Source organism: Stegostoma tigrinum, chromosome 1, assembly GCF_030684315.1.
Source record: "Stegostoma tigrinum isolate sSteTig4 chromosome 1, sSteTig4.hap1, whole genome shotgun sequence".
NCBI classification, from domain to species: Eukaryota; Metazoa; Chordata; class Chondrichthyes; order Orectolobiformes; family Stegostomatidae; genus Stegostoma; species Stegostoma tigrinum.
The window spans coordinates 23,982,064-23,999,189 of record NC_081354.1 but is presented as its reverse complement, the minus strand read 5'-3'; the positions used below and the strand labels follow the sequence as shown (position 1 = coordinate 23,999,189).

At 44.3% G+C, this 17,126-nt stretch overlaps 1 protein-coding gene across 1 annotated transcript; it reads left to right on the top strand.

Annotated features, from left to right (window-relative positions):
* The first annotated feature begins 2,076 nt into the window (after window positions 1-2,076).
* On the top strand, window positions 2,077-10,607 carry pcdh18a (protocadherin 18a). Its single transcript, XM_048545431.2, has 4 exons — window positions 2,077-5,970; window positions 7,933-8,021; window positions 8,110-8,276; window positions 9,797-10,607. The coding sequence occupies exons 1-4, from the start codon at window positions 3,487-3,489 to the stop codon at window positions 10,447-10,449; spliced, it is 3,393 nt and encodes a 1,130-aa protein (XP_048401388.1). The 5' UTR covers window positions 2,077-3,486; the 3' UTR covers window positions 10,450-10,607.
* Window positions 10,608-17,126: the final 6,519 nt, after the last annotated feature.

The following is a 17,126-nucleotide window of genomic DNA, read 5'->3' as shown; positions in this document are numbered from 1 at the left end:
AAGACTTGTCCACTGTGACCATTTTTATTGATCGTTCTCCTTGGGCGGAGAAGCTTGGCCACAGTACCTTCAACTGCCTAGAATCCTGATTACTGGAATGCCTTCTCTAAAATCTCTGTACTCTTTCATTTAGGACGTACCTTCATATTAAGTTTAGATCATCTACTCAGACATTTCATTATGTGGCTCCATGTAAAGTAGTTTGGCCAAGATCTTCGTTAATCCGGAAGTTACTTAAGTAGCCCCATCCGAGAAGGCAGCAACGTGTTTGAAGGAAGGGCCAAGTTCCGTGGCCAGGAATAAGGTTATCAGTACCCCAAACATGTGCCTCAGTACAGTCACAAACAAGAGTTCCTGGAGAGGCACGTGTGACATTCTACCTACTGATATCCAAAAGACTTGTGCTGGAAGAGGTGAGTCTCTGTGAAGTTCTGCAAGGCTGAAACACCTCGTGACCTTGGAAACCCAAGTGTTGCTTTCTGATAAGTAGACAATTTTAGGGGGAACGTCGCAGGGCAATTTCTAAAGTTTTGGGACTAGAGGAAAAAAAAACTTTACATCCTTATGTCACGTGACACCGGAACTTGCTCTCAATGTCACCTTCTGAGGTAATTGCACTTATTAAAATGTATTAAAAAAAAGTCTTCGAGAAAAAAAAGCATGCATCGATCCGAAAATGTTGCAAAGTGTGAAATGAAAATAAACAGTTGTAAATTGGAACTTTTGGAATATCGCAATGTATTTTTTAAATGAAATTCAAACTCTTCAAAGGTTTGCCCCTTTCTGCAAAAAAAATGCCTACAGTTCGTCCGAACTTCTCTAAAGATCCTCAAAACGGTAGAAAATGTTGCATTCGGTCCCATTACCTGCTAAATAGATACCGCACGTGAAGTTACACAGAAACCTGATTCTTTAAGAATGATCGGAGCTGCTCCAAACAGAGCGTGAACTAATAGAATTATCTGATCACTGGAATCCCTTTGAGCCGAGGTAACGTGCCCTATTGGTGTTTACGGAGTGTTTTTTGGCTAAAGCTGCATTGATGTAATTATTGGGTCGATTGTTGGAGATTTGCGCCAGATGGCGTCGACTTCTAAAGCTGCAGTTGCTCGTGTTTGCTTTCTCTCCTCATATAGGATGCTAATTCGCAGATAAGTTATGAAAAGGCCGCAAAGTTGTAAAACAGTATTCATGGGGTAGAATGCCCACCGGCGTGACCTATTACTAAATACATTCATGAGGCACCCTCCTTTTATCCGTGATTTTCCACACGACGCTGCCTCTATGGAGGATCAGTAATAGCTTTTAAAAGGCATTTGGGTGCAGGAGAAAGCGAGAGTCTGTGCTTCGCCTTCCCGTCCGTCTGAAACCTCCTTAGTGACTTTAAACCCACCCCCTCCCTTTCCCAGCTCAACAAAAAGAGACCAACTCGGAGAAAACGAGGGACAGTGAGGTTTACAGAACCATAGAAAGCAGAGAAAAGGGGATTATACCAAGCAATAAAAAGCGCAAAACAAGCAAATGCAGATGGTTGATGAAACTTTTTAGTTTTTTTGTCGCAATAAAGATTATTTTGCCACTATTGCAGGTGTTTATATTTCAAGACAGATTTAATCGATGTAGACCATGGCAGATTTTCGTGTAAGTACTTATTCCGAAGAACTCTGTGCACGTGAATCACAAATAGACAGCAAAAAACACAGCGGGCAATCCATTTGTGACTACATAGTGTTCGACTGACAGTTGTGCATTTTTGTTTTGCAAAGGGAATTGGGATTTTTTAAAAATTATGAGCTCGCTTGACATCACAAGGAGTTTAAAAAGAAAGCTGAACTCGGTTAGCGCTGATGTGAAAACTGAAGACTATCGAGTCTTCACTTGCTTCTCTCTTTTCCGAGCAAGTTAAAGGGATTCATCAAAGAAAACTTTGAAAACAACCGTGTACTCAAACAACTCTCCTGAAGTAATCTGGAAAAGATTAGCAATGAAGAGGAAAGTCGAATAACTGGCCTGTATTCAGGAAAAGTTAAGAAAACATATCGTTCAATTTGGGAAGGGGTGGGGGGGGGGGCAAGTGTGCGAGTAGGCTGATCAAGGTCAACCAGTGTATAGAGTGTGCTACGCTATTGAGTGAAGGATGTGCAGGGAGACGGTAAGCAGGTCAGGAAACAATTAGGTTTCAGTGGAGACACCATCAAAAAAAAGTAACATACAAGGTAATATCGGAGGAGGGAACACAATCAGAAGAAGGGGATGAGAGGTCAAAGTAGGAGCTAGGGTAATTCAAAGAAGGAAAGGTAGTTGGCGCTAATATCGGTTCCGAGCGGGAGGTGCAGGGAGTTGTCAATGGGGAGAGGCCCCATTCTCTGACAATGTTTGGAGCTGGTCAGTGGGCGGGAGCCAATAGGCGGGGTCGGCACCCTCCCCATTTATGATTGGCCGCTGTGGTTTGGGAGACGCCGTGTGATTGGCTGGCTGGTCTGGCGGCACGCGCCTTTGGCGAAAGTTTGGGACGAGTTGGAGAGAAGTTTGTGCAGAGCGGCCTCAGAGCCTGGGGAGAGAGTACTGCACAGCCGCCTCAGAGTGAGGGTCAGAGCCTGGGGGGAGAGAGTACTGCACAGCCGCCTCAGAGTGAGGGTCAGAGCCTGGGGGGAGAGAGTACTGCACAGCCGCCTCAGAGTGAGGGTCAGAGCCTGGGGGGAGAGAGTACTGCACAGCCGCCTCAGAGTGAGGGTCAGAGCCTGGGGGAGAGAGTACTGCACAGCCGCCTCAGAGTGAGGGTCAGAGCCTGGGGGAGAGAGTACTGCACAGCCGCCTCAGAGGGTCAGAGCCTGGGGGGAGAGAGTACTGCACAGCCGCCTCAGAGTGAGGGTCAGAGCCTGGGGGGAGAGAGTACTGCACAGCCGCCTCAGTGAGGGTCAGAGCCTGGGGGGAGAGAGTACTGCACAGCCGCCTCAGAGTGAGGGTCAGAGCCTGGGGGGAGAGACTACTGCACAGCCGCCTCAGAGTGAGGGTCAGAGCCTGGGGGGAGAGAGTACTGCACAGCCGCCTCAGAGTGAGGGTCAGAGCCTGGGGGAGAGAGTACTGCACAGCCGCCTCAGTGAGGGTCAGAGCTTGGGGGGAGACAGCACTGCACAGCGGCCTCAGAGTGAGGGTCGGAGCCCGAAGGAGGTTATCAGACAACCTCGTCTCCTCTTCCACCTCGAACGGCCAAACTCTCCCACCAAAAAAAAACACCATATTTCATCTGCAGAAAAAAAAACTTCTTCGATAGCATTGACTCTCTGGCAGAAAGAAAACTTAGCACGCGAGTGCGGGGCGCCGCTACTTTGTTACATGAAGCCAGCTTTTCGTCCCGACCGCTGCCAAAAAACAAGAAGCCCTCGCGTCCAATGTGATATCCCGTGAGTGGGCTCGGTGAGAATCGGCAGGGAGTTAATTCTTTCGGGGATCGATAGTAGGGAGTTGAAGGCCTTCCAGAAGTTGATGGAGATGGGGAAAGAAGCGGGCGAGAGGTGCCAGCGGACTTTATTCCTGGCCCTTGTGCTGAGCGTGAGGCTGGGAGATGAAGCGGCCGCTATCACCGTCAAGTACCAAGTGTACGAGGAGCAGCCGGTCGGCACGGTGATCGGGAGGCTGTCCGAGACCCTGGCGGCTGAGCTCAACCCGTCGTCTCAGCGGTTCCGGGTGATGCAGCAGCGGGTGAACGCGTCTCTGCTGTCGGTGCGGGAACGGGACGGTGAGGTGAGCGTGGCCGAGCGCCTGGACCGGGAGAGGCTGTGCAAGCCGAGCGCGGCGGCGTGCCGCATCGCCTTCGACGTGATCACCCTGCCCACCGAGCACCTGCAGCTCATCCAGGTCGAGGTCGAGGTGCTGGACATCAACGACCACTCGCCCCGTTTCCCGCGCCCTGCTATCCCGCTGGAGATCTTCGAGAGCGCCTCGGTGGGGTCCCGCTTCCCGCTGGACAGCGCGGTGGACCCGGACCTGGGCGAGCACTCGCTCCACACCTACACGCTCAGCCCGAACCCTCACTTCGCCCTGGAGGTCCGCACCGGGGCCGACGGCGCCAAGTCCGCCGACCTGGTGGTGGTCCGGGAGTTGGACCGGGAGAGCCAGGCCAGCTACGAGCTGAGGCTGGTCGCCAGCGACCACGGAGACCCTCCGAGATCGGGCTCGTCCTTACTCCGCATCAGCGTGGCCGACTCGAACGACAACAGCCCGGTCTTCGAGCGCTCCTCCTACACCGTCCGCCTGGCCGAGGACTCGCCCCAAGGCTCGCTCCTCCTGGACCTGAACGCCACCGACCCGGACCAAGGCAGCAACGGGAGGGTGGTCTACTCGTTCGGCAGCCACGCGTCCCCCCGGGTGATGGAGACCTTCCGCATTGACCCGGACACCGGGCACTTGCTGCTGCTCCGCCCGGTCGACTACGAGCTGAGCCAGACCTACGAGATCGACGCCCAGGCTCAGGACTTGGGTCCCAACTCCATCCCGGCCCACTGCAAGATCCTCGTCCAGGTGCTGGACGTCAACGACAACCCGCCCGAGATCGCCGTCAGCCTGGTCCCGCTGGGCAGCGACGTGGCCTCGGTGTCCGAGGCCGCTCCCCGCGACACCTTCGTGGCCGTGGTGCGGGTCGACGACAGAGACTCGAGCACCAACGGCCAAGTGAGCTGCCGCCTCCAGGGCCACGCCGGTCACTTCAGGATCCTGCAGACCAACGAGAAAAACTACATGATCCAGACCAACCAGACCCTGGACCGTGAGAAGATCGCCCAGTACAGGCTGGAGGTGATCGCCGAGGACCTGGGCACTCCGAGTTTCACCACTGTCCAGTACCTCACCGTCCAGGTCTCCGACGAGAACGACAACGCCCCGCAGTTCCAGAAAAATACGTACGAACTGTTCCTGCTGGAGAACAACTCTCCCGGCCTCTTCATCACCTTGATGACAGCCACCGATGCGGACTTTGCCGAGAACAGCCAGGTGACCTACACCATTCTGGAGTCCTACATCTCTGGCAGCTCCATCACTACCTACCTGACCATTGACCCATCTATTGGAGCAATCTATGCACTCAGGACCTTCGATCGTGAAGAGATCAGCAAGATTTCATTTACGGTCCAGGCCAGGGATGGAGGGACCCCTCAGCTTACCACCAACACCACTGTTGTCCTGACCGTTCTTGACCAGAATGATAACTCGCCAGCCATTCTTAAGCCCGTTTTGCGGAATGGCACGGCAGAAGTCCCAATCCCTACTGATGCTGGGCCCAATTATTTAGTCACTACCATAACAGTGGTTGACAAGGATGCAGGCATCAATGCCGAGTTCACTTGTGGCATCCTTGAGGGAAACCAACATGGGCTTTTTACTTTGGATCCAAGTACTTGTGACCTTTATACCAATGAGAGCTGGGTTTTGGGTGAGGAGAAAAGTTGGGACCTCATGGTGGTTGTGCAAGATAAAGGAATCCCAAGTCTGAGCACAGTGGCCACCCTAAAAGTTGTGCTGGCTGAACTTGGAGAAGAAATCCACCATGATGAGCAGAATAGTTTAGATGATTCCATGATCATCATCATATCACTGGGTGTAATTTGTGCTGCTTTGCTTATCATCATGGCAACATTTGCCACAAGATGCAATCGCGAAAAGAAGGACAACAGATCTTACAACTGCCGAGTGGCAGAATCCACCTATCAGCACCACCCCAAGCGGCCATCCAGGCAGATTCACAAAGGCGACATCACTCTGGTGCACACGGCGACTGGCACTCTTCCCATCAGATCGCAGCATAAGGCCACGCCTTCCTCTTCGCCAACTCTCTCGGGAATAGATCGGGGTCAGATGTGCAGCAGACAAACCAATCATAGTCGTCAGTCTCTCAACAGCTTGGTGACTTTATCCTCCAACCATTTACCTGAAAACTTTTCACTGGAGCTTACACATACTTCTCCTCCTGTTGAGGTTAGTGTCTTGAATGTTGTGCTTTATACGCAGTAAAAGTGATTTGGCTTCAGTTTGTGATTCCAAACTAAAAGCAGTTCTTGATGCCCTATCAGAGACAATGGGAACTGCAGATGCTGGAGAATTCCAAGATAATAAAATGTGAGGCTGGATGAACACAGCAGGCCAAGCAGCATCTCAGGAGCACAAAAGCTGACGTTTCGGGCCTAGACCCTTCATCAGAGAGCTCTCTGATGAAGGGTCTAGGCCCAAAACGTCAGCTTTTGTGCTCCTGAGATGCTGCTTGGCCTGCTGTGTTCATCCAGCCTCACATTTTATTATCTTGATGCCCTATTCTTGGTTGACACAATAGGGAGTAAGTAACTAGTTGAAGTATATAGCATATTTTGCTATCAGCTTATCGACCAATGTTTAATTTCTTTGTTAAAATGCTTTAACCGATGATTTTCCATGTAAATCTTTCCTATCCATTCTTTCGTGTTAAAATATGAAAATAATGGGCTCCCACATGGTTCAGGACGTTGAAGTGTGAGTACTTGAATGATTTGATTTTTAGGACCCAATTCAATTGCTGTATTATTTCATCTAAGTATAGTCATCAGAATATGACAAATAGCTTCAACATATGAGTTAGAACAAAGTAAAATTAACTTTTCCTTCTGACTTGTGAACTATAGGGGAAGTATTGAAAAGAGCTGTTTGATATTTAATAAGAACACCACCCATCATCCGCTCACCATTTCAGATTAAAAATTGCTACTGGAGTAATTTATATCAGAAGGTAATCATTGCTCATGGAGACAGAACTGAGCAAAGAGACTTCAAGTGGCTTGTGAAGATTGTAGGGTAACGTTTCAGCAGTTCTGAGGGCCTTGGTATCTGATAATAGACTCAAGACAGTCAGTCCTGTGCTGTAAAACACCTCAACATGGGAAGCTTCACTTGATGCAGTAGCTTAGTTATTATTTTATAAATCAACATGTTGATTTGTGCTGTTACATTTTAGTAGACCACATTATATTGTGTCTTCAGCAAATATTAGTATACAGTAATTACTATCTCATTCCTTCATGTACTATTTTGTTGTTAACTTGCTAGATTTAAATAGTTACACCTTCTCCAAGGGTGCATAGATTTAAAGTGGAAGTAGCAATTGGTTTACTGACAATACTGTGTAAGGAATTTCAATCGTGTAATTGAGAATTAATTCAATAGTTAAAACAGCACAAGTCATAATATTTTATATTTAGCTTGTTTTGTTTTATACCCTTATGACTCCTTCTTCTAAGGAATATTTAATTTTTGTTTTGAAGTGGAAAGTCATCTTCCTACCAGTAATACCTACTTCCACTCTATCTCAGTCTACTGACATCAGTTCTCTACTGGCAGCATGTAACTTATGCTGCATAACTTTCATTGAACTGCAAACTCAATACTGAGTGAAAACTGAATACTTTTGGTGTCAAATGTTAGGTTCAAGTATCCATCTTCATCTGAAATTTTAACAGGAATTAGTTCAGATGAAACAAATTTGTAATGCATTTCTCAATCTGCAAGTAATAGTAACTAGGAATTTTGTTATTGGAAAAACAAGTAGACAGAAGTTTTAAAAGCATTTCAGTTACAGAAACACAATTTCCTTATTCTTATCATTTGTGTTATGCCCTTACAGGGTTTTGAAAAGTAAATGTATACATTTTCAGGGGGTGAATTTTCTCTGATTTACTTAGCCTTTCAATATCTACAAAGACTCTGTAAGAATAGATTAAGTAGTGTTGACCCTTGTTTTTCCAAGATTTCCACAGCCAATCCATTTGAAGTCACAATAGACAATTGGGAACAACCCTTGTGAAAATTCATCCCTTATGTGTGGAAAAAGTATCACAGATGTTATTACAAATTTTTGTTTTTTTTCCAAGGAGTAATTTTTTTTGGTTCTTTCTTTATTTCTGTTGCATTTAGCAAGTTTCTCAGCTGTTGAGCATGCTACATCAAGGCCAGTATCAACCAAGACCAAATTTTCGAGGAAATAAATATTCCAGAAGTTACAGGTAAAAATGATGCATTTAGTTCCTCTATTTTAATAATCAACTTTTATGATACCTGTGGTTCTAATAATTTATCATTATCTTTTTGTAGATATGCTCTTCAAGATATGGACAAATTCAGTCTGAAGGATAGTGGTAGGGGTGACAGTGAAGCTGGAGATAGTGATTATGATTTGGGCAGAGATTCTCCCATCGATAGACTTCTCGGGGAAGGTTTCAGTGATCTCTTTGTCACGGACAGTCATCGGTTTCATCCAGGTACAATTGTGTTACTAATAAACACACATTATATTTACTAAGAATGTTAACAATTATTTGCTGTTGGTGCTTATCTACACTTTAGTGCTCATCAAAGATCGCAAGATGATTTGTTTGCTTCCACGCCTTTGTAGTAATATTAAGTATTGGCTCTAAACTAACTGATGCTAAATGTTTCCCCTCTCAGTCATGGAGCTTACATTAACCTTTAATTTTTTAAAAAGTTTGTTTTCAAATTATTCAGCCTGTCACTGAATCCAAGATTTTTGCTTTGCTTTGGCCTTGAGTTCTCTCAGAATTGTTTTGAAACTCATTTCATGCAAGACTGTTTAGCAACTGGACAGAGATTTTAATGATTGTGATGTCTCCATCTAAGCTGGAATGTACTTCTCAAAAGTAACAAGAGTTGCGTAATTCTGATCTTTTGACCTAGAGGTGATCTAAACTCTTCCAGAACGTGGCTTTGATTCTGGGAGTACAGTGTAAACATTCAGCATGCTTAACATTTGAATATAATTAGCCTCTTTTTAAATTTCTATTTAATACATCTCCAATCCTTAACCAAATGATGCATCTGTGAAATGTGAAGTTTACTCACTATATATGAGTTCTCACTTTTAACAATACTATCAACTGCAAATAAATGAGTTATGGAACCAAAGCGCACTTTGTGCGGAGTCTCGATTTATGAAGTAGAAGGCATACTAGTAGAAGGCTAAAAGGATCCCAGTGGAAAAACTATATTCAGTCTTGAAAACCTCACTGACACATGCTTGCTGAGAGTTCGGGAAAGAACCAAGTTATATTCACTGAAATCAAGAAACAATAACAGAAAATAAATAAGTCAGAAATTATTGATTGAACATCTTGTTTTTTCTCTGTCCAATATTTTATGCCTTCGTCTTACCATTAAATGTGCCATGTTTTATCTTCAGTGAACTTTTCTAGTATTTCTGGTATGGTGCATTGACATGTCCATCAATTTATCGGTGGAAACTGAGGACTAATTCCTACCTCTGAGAAAATGTGGTAGTATTAGGTGTTAAGTATTAGTCTGCACAAAAGTTTATTTTTATTCATTCATGGGGTGTGGATTTCGCTGATAAGGTCATTCATTTGTCATCAATCCCTAATTATTATTCATCAAGTGGTGATGAGATGCCACCTTGAGCACAGATAAGTGGCTTGCCTGGCCATCTTAGAGGCGGGGAAGAGTTGGCGACAAACGTCCTTTCTTGTTAGTTATTAGTAAACCAGATGAGTTTTACCTGGTAGTTTTGTTTGGTACTAACTTTTCATATCAGATTTTATTTAATTAATTGAAGTTGTTTGGCTTTCACGGTCGGTTTTGAACTCTCCTGGATCATTAATCTTGATCTCTAGGTTACTAGTCCTAGACTAGCCCATAACTACTAGTACCCTCATAGTGGTGGTGTTTTTAGGAAATGTGGTTTGACTCTCCACTTACTTTCACACCAATGATCTCTGATCAACTTTTCCAATTGTTTTTTGTTTTGCAGCAATGAAGTTGTGCACAGATGAATGCAAAGTATTGGGCCACTCTGATCAATGCTGGATGCCACCTCTGCCTTCAGGTGTTTCTACTGATTACCGGAGCAACATGTTTATTCCTGGTGAGGATACTCAACAGCTTCAAGAAGATGACTGTGACTCTTCCGATTCCAATGAGAAGAAAACAAGCTTTTTAACCTTTGGCAAAGAGTCCCAGAATGAGGAGACTGAGGATCTCGGGACTTCATCCCTCCTGTCAGAAATGAACAGTGTTTTCCAACGATTGCTGCCTCCACAAATGGACATATATTCAGAATGCAATGAAGTTGGCAGTGTAAGTTCTTTGGAAAATAAGAAAGGACATTTGGCATTGAAGCCAGCTCCCTATCCACAAGGTGTGGCAGCTTGGGCAGCAAGCACGCACTTCCAAAACCCAGTGAACAATGTTGGCGTAGCTCCAGTTAATCATATAAATCCACCAACCATCTCTAAATGGTTGCCAGCCATGGAAGAAATCCCAGAGAATTATGAAGAAGATGAATTTGATAATGTTCTCAGCCAGCTTGCCCCGTGTAAACGCGAGAGTAAACATGAACTTATTGATGCCAGTGAACTTGTAGCAGAAATTAATAAACTTTTACAAGATGTCCGGCAGAGCTAAATAATGGCTGTGTACATTTATTTTCTCTTCCTTTTTGTTTTGGAAACTGGAAGACAGTCATTGCCAACACTTTGCATTTATCAAGTAAATGTGTCTCTGACTTTGAATACAGTTATTTTCACATTAAGTATACCAATTTGTGTAATTATGTTTGTATTTTAAAAATACATTTTGTATTCTATTTATATTTTTCAAATAAAACTTATTTTTATATTCTACCTTCATTCATTGTGAAACAACTTCAACCTAATTGAGTTTGCGTAATAAAATAAATAATTCAATCTGATAATCAATGACAAGTGGAACCACTTTGCATCACCTTTTTAACCAATTCACTTTCAATACATTTTGAAGAGAGCATCCTATACAAGCATCAGTCACTGCTGGGTAGAGAGCTAATTGGCACTTTTAAAACAAAATCTTGTTGTAAAAATATCACCACTGTATAATGTGTTTTTTTTCCTCCTCATTTGTGATATCTTGGAGCACTGGCCTTAATTTCTCCTGGACCCATCTCGTGACACTGGAACAACTCAGTACCACTGTTACAGATTTTATGTAAAGGTCACAATTGATGTGTGCTAGCATGGATATGTCCAGTTTCTTACTGGTTGCTCACACGACGGTAGCTGCATGGCCATAGTTTTGGTCGATATAACAGCTGTTTGAGTAAATAGAACATTCTGCTACACTACAACATCAAAAAAAATTGTAAGTCAGCACACTCCTTTCGAATAGTCAGCATTTACACATTACATGATATTTGGAACCTTGTCTGAATGCTTGTGTATTATTCATCTGTTATTATTTTAAAAGTGTGGACCTTAGATTGTGGTGAAATATTGAAGAGGCACTGTTTATCGAATTAATGGTCACAATATAAATGGGCAGACAATTCACTCAATTGCTTGTTGAGTTACATTCGATACTAGATTGTCATTAATCACCTGTATTCTATTTGAACCATGTTCCAACAAATTTAAATGGTAAGGAGATTTTTTGAAAAAACTTGAAATGGAAACTGTATTGATGAGCTGATTAATTTTAAAAAATGGCTTTTTAAAGTGGTTTTACTGTGCATTCAAAGGCGTGCATATGTATTTTTGGGATATCCATTTGTTGACCCTCATGAGCAACAAAAGGTATTATGCAAATGTCAATTAACAGGAAAATGTCCCAAAGTGTTACACAGAAATAGTCCAACAAAAATCTATACAAGATTAAAGAAGGAGATTTATGGACTAATTACTGATAGCATGGTCAAAGAGATGGAGGCAATCTTAAAGGAAGGTATCAAGGTTTATGGGAAAAATCTCAGATCTTGTGTGTTGACAGCAAAATGATGGAACAAAAGGTATAAGTGAACAAAGTTACAGTTATGACGAGATATGATGGAGTTTAGAGAGACAAAGAAGTTGGAGGTCATAAAGATGTTTGAATATAGGGATCAGAATTTTAAATTGTAGGAATGATGGGAAGCAGGATGTGATGAGGTTTAGGATATGGACAGCAAAGTGGTAGATGAACTTCAGTTTATGACCGAGTGTCAAAAGACTGAATTTAGTTGAGTCCAAAAGCATTTTAGAAGCACACAATGCCTATGCAATCCCTGTTGGAAATATGTAAATATCAGTAAATGGTGTAATGCCGGATGAGATATGCAGTCAAAACATGCTTTCACGATGGAGTCAAATAGGACACTGAGGTTGAAAATTATCTGGTTCAGCATGAGACAGCTACAGAAGATAAAGTGGAAGTGATAGTGAGGAAAAGGTTTATTGGGCACCCAAAAAGCAAAACATTAATTGGATGAATTTGCAGCTCTTCTAGGACTAATTTGGCAAGACTAAAGAATTGGAGTTGTTAAGTGTAGTAGTCAAGATTTTAATTGTCCTTGATGGATCTGCTGTGCTATTACATAAAGTTGTCATGGATTTAGCTTTGTAGGTGGGGCAGAAGATCTGAACAGTGACCATTTCAGGTGGTAACATTGAGCAAAACTCTGCAGATAGTTAATAAGGTAAAATTGGAACAAAGTGAGGGTAGTTACACTCAGCTAGACAATTGAGGAGGTTTGGTACAGCAGCCACTTCACACGGGGTCCCTGCCACAGTCTGGGTGTATTCACTAGTCCGTCCAAGAGGGCTAACACACAAATTCAGGGGAATTGCACATTCAGTCAGGGAGCTGAAAACTCCAGCAGTCAAGTCTCCAGTCTGTCATGTTAAGAGGCTGCTCACCAGAGATTGCCAAAAGTGTTTGGCAATTGCAGGTTTGGGTATACATCTGCCATTCTTTCAGTAGGGTGCATTGAGGGGCCTGTAAGGGAAGTGGGGATCAATGACAGAGGGGTAGGAGAGTCCAGGTCAGTGGGGATAACAGAGGCATTTGTAGAAATGGGGACAAGGATGGTGATTGGGGGTGTGAAATGTGAGAATGCAGAACAGCATCAGAGGGCATGTTAGGCCATGGGAAGGCATGATTAGTGATTGTGAGCATCACCGTGATCTCCACTGGGAAGTATAAAGGAGCATGGTGAGTATCAGCCATAAGTAATGCCAGGATTCAGGGGTCAGGGGGGAAAGTTGTAGATAACATTCAATGTGGTGGATCTCCACATTGAGCAGGAGGGGGTTAAAATGGGCTGTTGGGGTAGTGCGAGGTAAAAATGGGAAAGGAGGCTTGGGCAGGCCTACCTGATGATAGACAGACCCCAGTGCTGACAATATAAGCTGTGTTCCCAACCATCACTGTCCCTTCTCCAGATCTGAACAGCTACAACAAAATGGCTGGACTAATGCCTAGGGTGGGCAGAATCAGTGTCAGTTTGATGGCTGAGAGCATGGGATTCATACTTTCTGATGCACCAAAATTACAGTAACAAAAAGAACCATGAAGCAGCTGCTTGCACAATGGAGCTACATTGAAGTTGCAGTAGTTGCATTGCCTATTTGCAATAAGTACAGAGCAAAAGTGTTTGGGGTCAGATGCTGATCAAAGCTGAACTATTGAATCCGTTGGTGCTTGTAAATTGAAGTTGGGCATCTCAATAATGTTGAAGTTGTCAGCAATAAAGGCACAAAAGGCCACTGTTGAAGGGAACCACTATTTGTGTTAGTTCTAAGGGGCCTGTTTGAGCCACTCAACTTCTAGTCCCCATCTATCATATGTGTTATGATGGTCTGCAGCAAGTGCAAATGAAGTTTAGCATTTGACGTAGATTCAGGGTGAGAGGGTGGTGTTGTGCTGAAGGCACTTCCTTTTTGATGATGTTTTTCAGTCACTCTGCTGATTCAGCACTTTCACCAAGTTGCTACACATGTGAAGGCTGAATGTCAATGTGTGATACAGAACTGTCCTCTTTTATTCAAGTACAGCATGTTTCACTGTGTGGTTAATATACTTAGCCCCATCTGCAGGATATGTCACGATAGCCTTCCTGAACTGTTAAAAAAAATTCTGCTCCAATTTAGAGCTTTTCCATAGAAGGTGATGGGCCTTATCCCTGGTGGCATTTTGATCATTGTGGCTACCTAACAGAGTGAAGATGAATGCGGGAGCACTATGGCCAGTTGCACGCCCAGGAGCAGCTGTATGCTGACCCAGATGATGTGCAGCACTCAATTGAGAAAGAAGACACTGTCAGAGGGTCCCTCAGGATGTGTGCAGTGAGTATATTGGAGGCCCAGAGTTTTCTGATCTCAGATTTATTTCGTGGGGATGAACTAGGCACAGTGATGATGTAGGTTCTGTATGAGGCGGAGGCTTGGGGACCGCTTTGCAGAACACCTCCGCTCAGTTCGCAACAAACAACTGCACCTCCCAGTCGCAAACCATTTCCACTCCCCCTCCCATTCTCTTGATGACATGTCCATCATGGGCCTCCTGCACTGCCACAATGATGCCACCTGAAGGTTGCAGGAACAGCAACTCATATTCCGCCTGGGAACCCTGCAGCCATATGGTATCAATGTGGACTTCACCAGTTTCAAAATCTCCCCTTCCCCTACTGCATCCCTAAACCAGCCCAGTTCATCCCCTCCCCCCACTGCACCACACAACCAGCCCAGCTCTTCCCCCCTACCCACTGCATCCCAAAACCAGTCCAACCTGTCTCTGCCTCCCTAACCGGTTCTTCCTCTCACCCATCCCTTCCTCCCACCCCAAGCCGCACCCTCAGCTACCTACTAACCTCATCCCACCTCCTTGACCTGTCCGTCTTCCCTGGACTGACCTATCCCCTCCCTACCTCCCCACCTACACCCTCTCCACCTATCTTCTTTTCTCTCCATCTTCGGTCCGCCTCCCCCTCTCTCCCTATTTATTCCAGTTCCCTCCCCCCATCCCCCTCTCTGATGAAGGGTCTAGGCCCGAAACGTCAGCTTTTGTGCTCCTGAGATGCTGCTTGGCCTGCTGTGTTCATCCAGCCTCACATTTTATTATCTTGGATTCTCCAGCATCTGCAGTTCCCATTATCTCTAGGTTCTGTATGTCTTGGGACACAATGACAGCACTGAGTCACCTGCTTGAGTGGGTCCTGAGGGCTGCAGGAGTGAGAGGCCGTCCCCTTGTAGTGACTGTGAAGCTCACTGTAGCATTGAACATCTATGCAACTATATCCTCCCAGGGACCAACAGGTGATCTGTGTGGGATCTCTCAGTTATGCACCAACAAATGCATCAGAACAGTTACTAATGCCATCTGTCCAAAGACAAACTGGTTCATTTCATTCTACCACAGTGAGTGCTGCAGCCTCGGAAGCCACATTTGGAAACTTAGTAGGGATCCCAAGTACGGGGTGCCATCAGTCATACACATGGCACTGACATGGCTGTATCATAACAGTGGAATTTAGCAACAGGATTTCAAACAATGTTCAGGTTATCCGTGATCACCATTACCTTTAACTAGACATGTGCCTATTACCCTGGCAGCACCTACCATGACTCGACATTCTGGAGCGTTCTCAAATACCTGATGCACTTTGCGGTCCAGGGGTCTTAGCTTGTTACTATGGACAAGGGGCTACCCACTGAGATCATGGCTCATGACACCTTTACACAAGCCTCTGACTGATGTAGGGCACACGTTTCATGCCTTTCATGTCTCAGAGATATGAAGCAAATAATGCAACTGCTGGAGATGCAGTTCTGCTGTTTGGACTGGATGTGGTTGGGGTGTGGTAGATAGGTTCGGGAGGGGGTGCCCTCCTGTACAGTTTGGACAGACTGTGCTGGTGTACCATGATCTGCGCAATTACAGTGGACAATGAGGAGATGTGCTGAATGAAGAGGAACGGTGTGGCAGAAGGGAATGAAATCAGTAATCTAAGGATGAAGATGAGGGCACTGGGGAGGACAAAGCTTTTCTTGTCCATGACAGATATCAGCTGTGTCAGATGCGACAAAGCAGAGAAGAATCTCATTGACACTTGATTCCAACAGAAGAGAGCTGTTTGTAATGCACAATCTTAGACTGTGGAATAATGTTTGATGTTGATGCTGAAATTTGGTTAGCATTATGGGGGTGAGGTTGAGCTTCTGCTCATTTTGTTTGTGTTCCCTTTTGTTGTCAACAATTTAAAGCTCACTTAATTGATTGCTTGCCTGTATGTGATGTTGTTCTACTCAACAATGACAAGATAGAGTAGCAGGGACTTTGAGGGATTGTTCAAGTGGATTGTAGTTAAGAATAGGTAAAGTATAGTGCAGTGGTTAAACAGCAACTTGGATAAAAGAAAATGGTTGTAGGTGCAAGGCAAGGTTAGCTATGTTGGCTTTGTACCATGGATAGCGTAGCTTTGGAGATGCTGTACTGTTGCACAACTGGTGAGGGGCAGCACCAGATTGCCGACACATGGCTAGAGCCACCTTGGCATTTCAAAGATGGCATGCTTGCAAAACATGCTGCTTTGTTTTCAGTGGATATCTGCTGTGCATTGAGTTGTTGCGGAAAGGGCGCATGTTAAAATGGGGTGGAAATCGTACATGCGCAATGCCATTGGTGCGTGGTTGGTAATTAATGAGGCATGATACTGCAAGAGAACTCACTAGGCCTTATAACCTACAAAAAAAATCAAGTCAGCCTGAACTTAGACAAAAATTGAAATGTTCAGCCAAAAGTACATTGAATGCCTAAATTCTAAAAAAAACTCATTAATTTCAGAAACTGTAGAAATACTCTGTTCAGCCTTATGACCAATTTTTGATTATTGAAAAAAAATGAGTCAAGCTGAAAAAAAATTTGAAGATCTTTCTGCCATTTTCACTTTATAAATCGGTAACTTGCACAGTGTTACTATCAGGGCATTGTTTAAACGTGTATTAACAGACCACAATTTCAACATGTTCTACATTTAAAACTTAATTAGAATAATCATGGTTATTTGGCTAATGTTAGTTGTCAATAGGGCTATCTTTCAAAGTGTGTGCATAAGGATACAAAGGAAAGCAAGGTCTACAATGATTCAAACAAGCAGCATATCATCCTCTCCAAGGCAATTAGGAATTCACAATAAATGCTCGCCTTAACAGAGACATGCACATCCCATGAATGAATCATTTTAACAGATCAGGCTGCCCTCACTACCCATTCTTTAATATATAATGTAGCATGGAACTTTACAGATGAAAAGGTAGCATGGGTTATTTAGTTCATGACAGGAGGTATGTGAATAC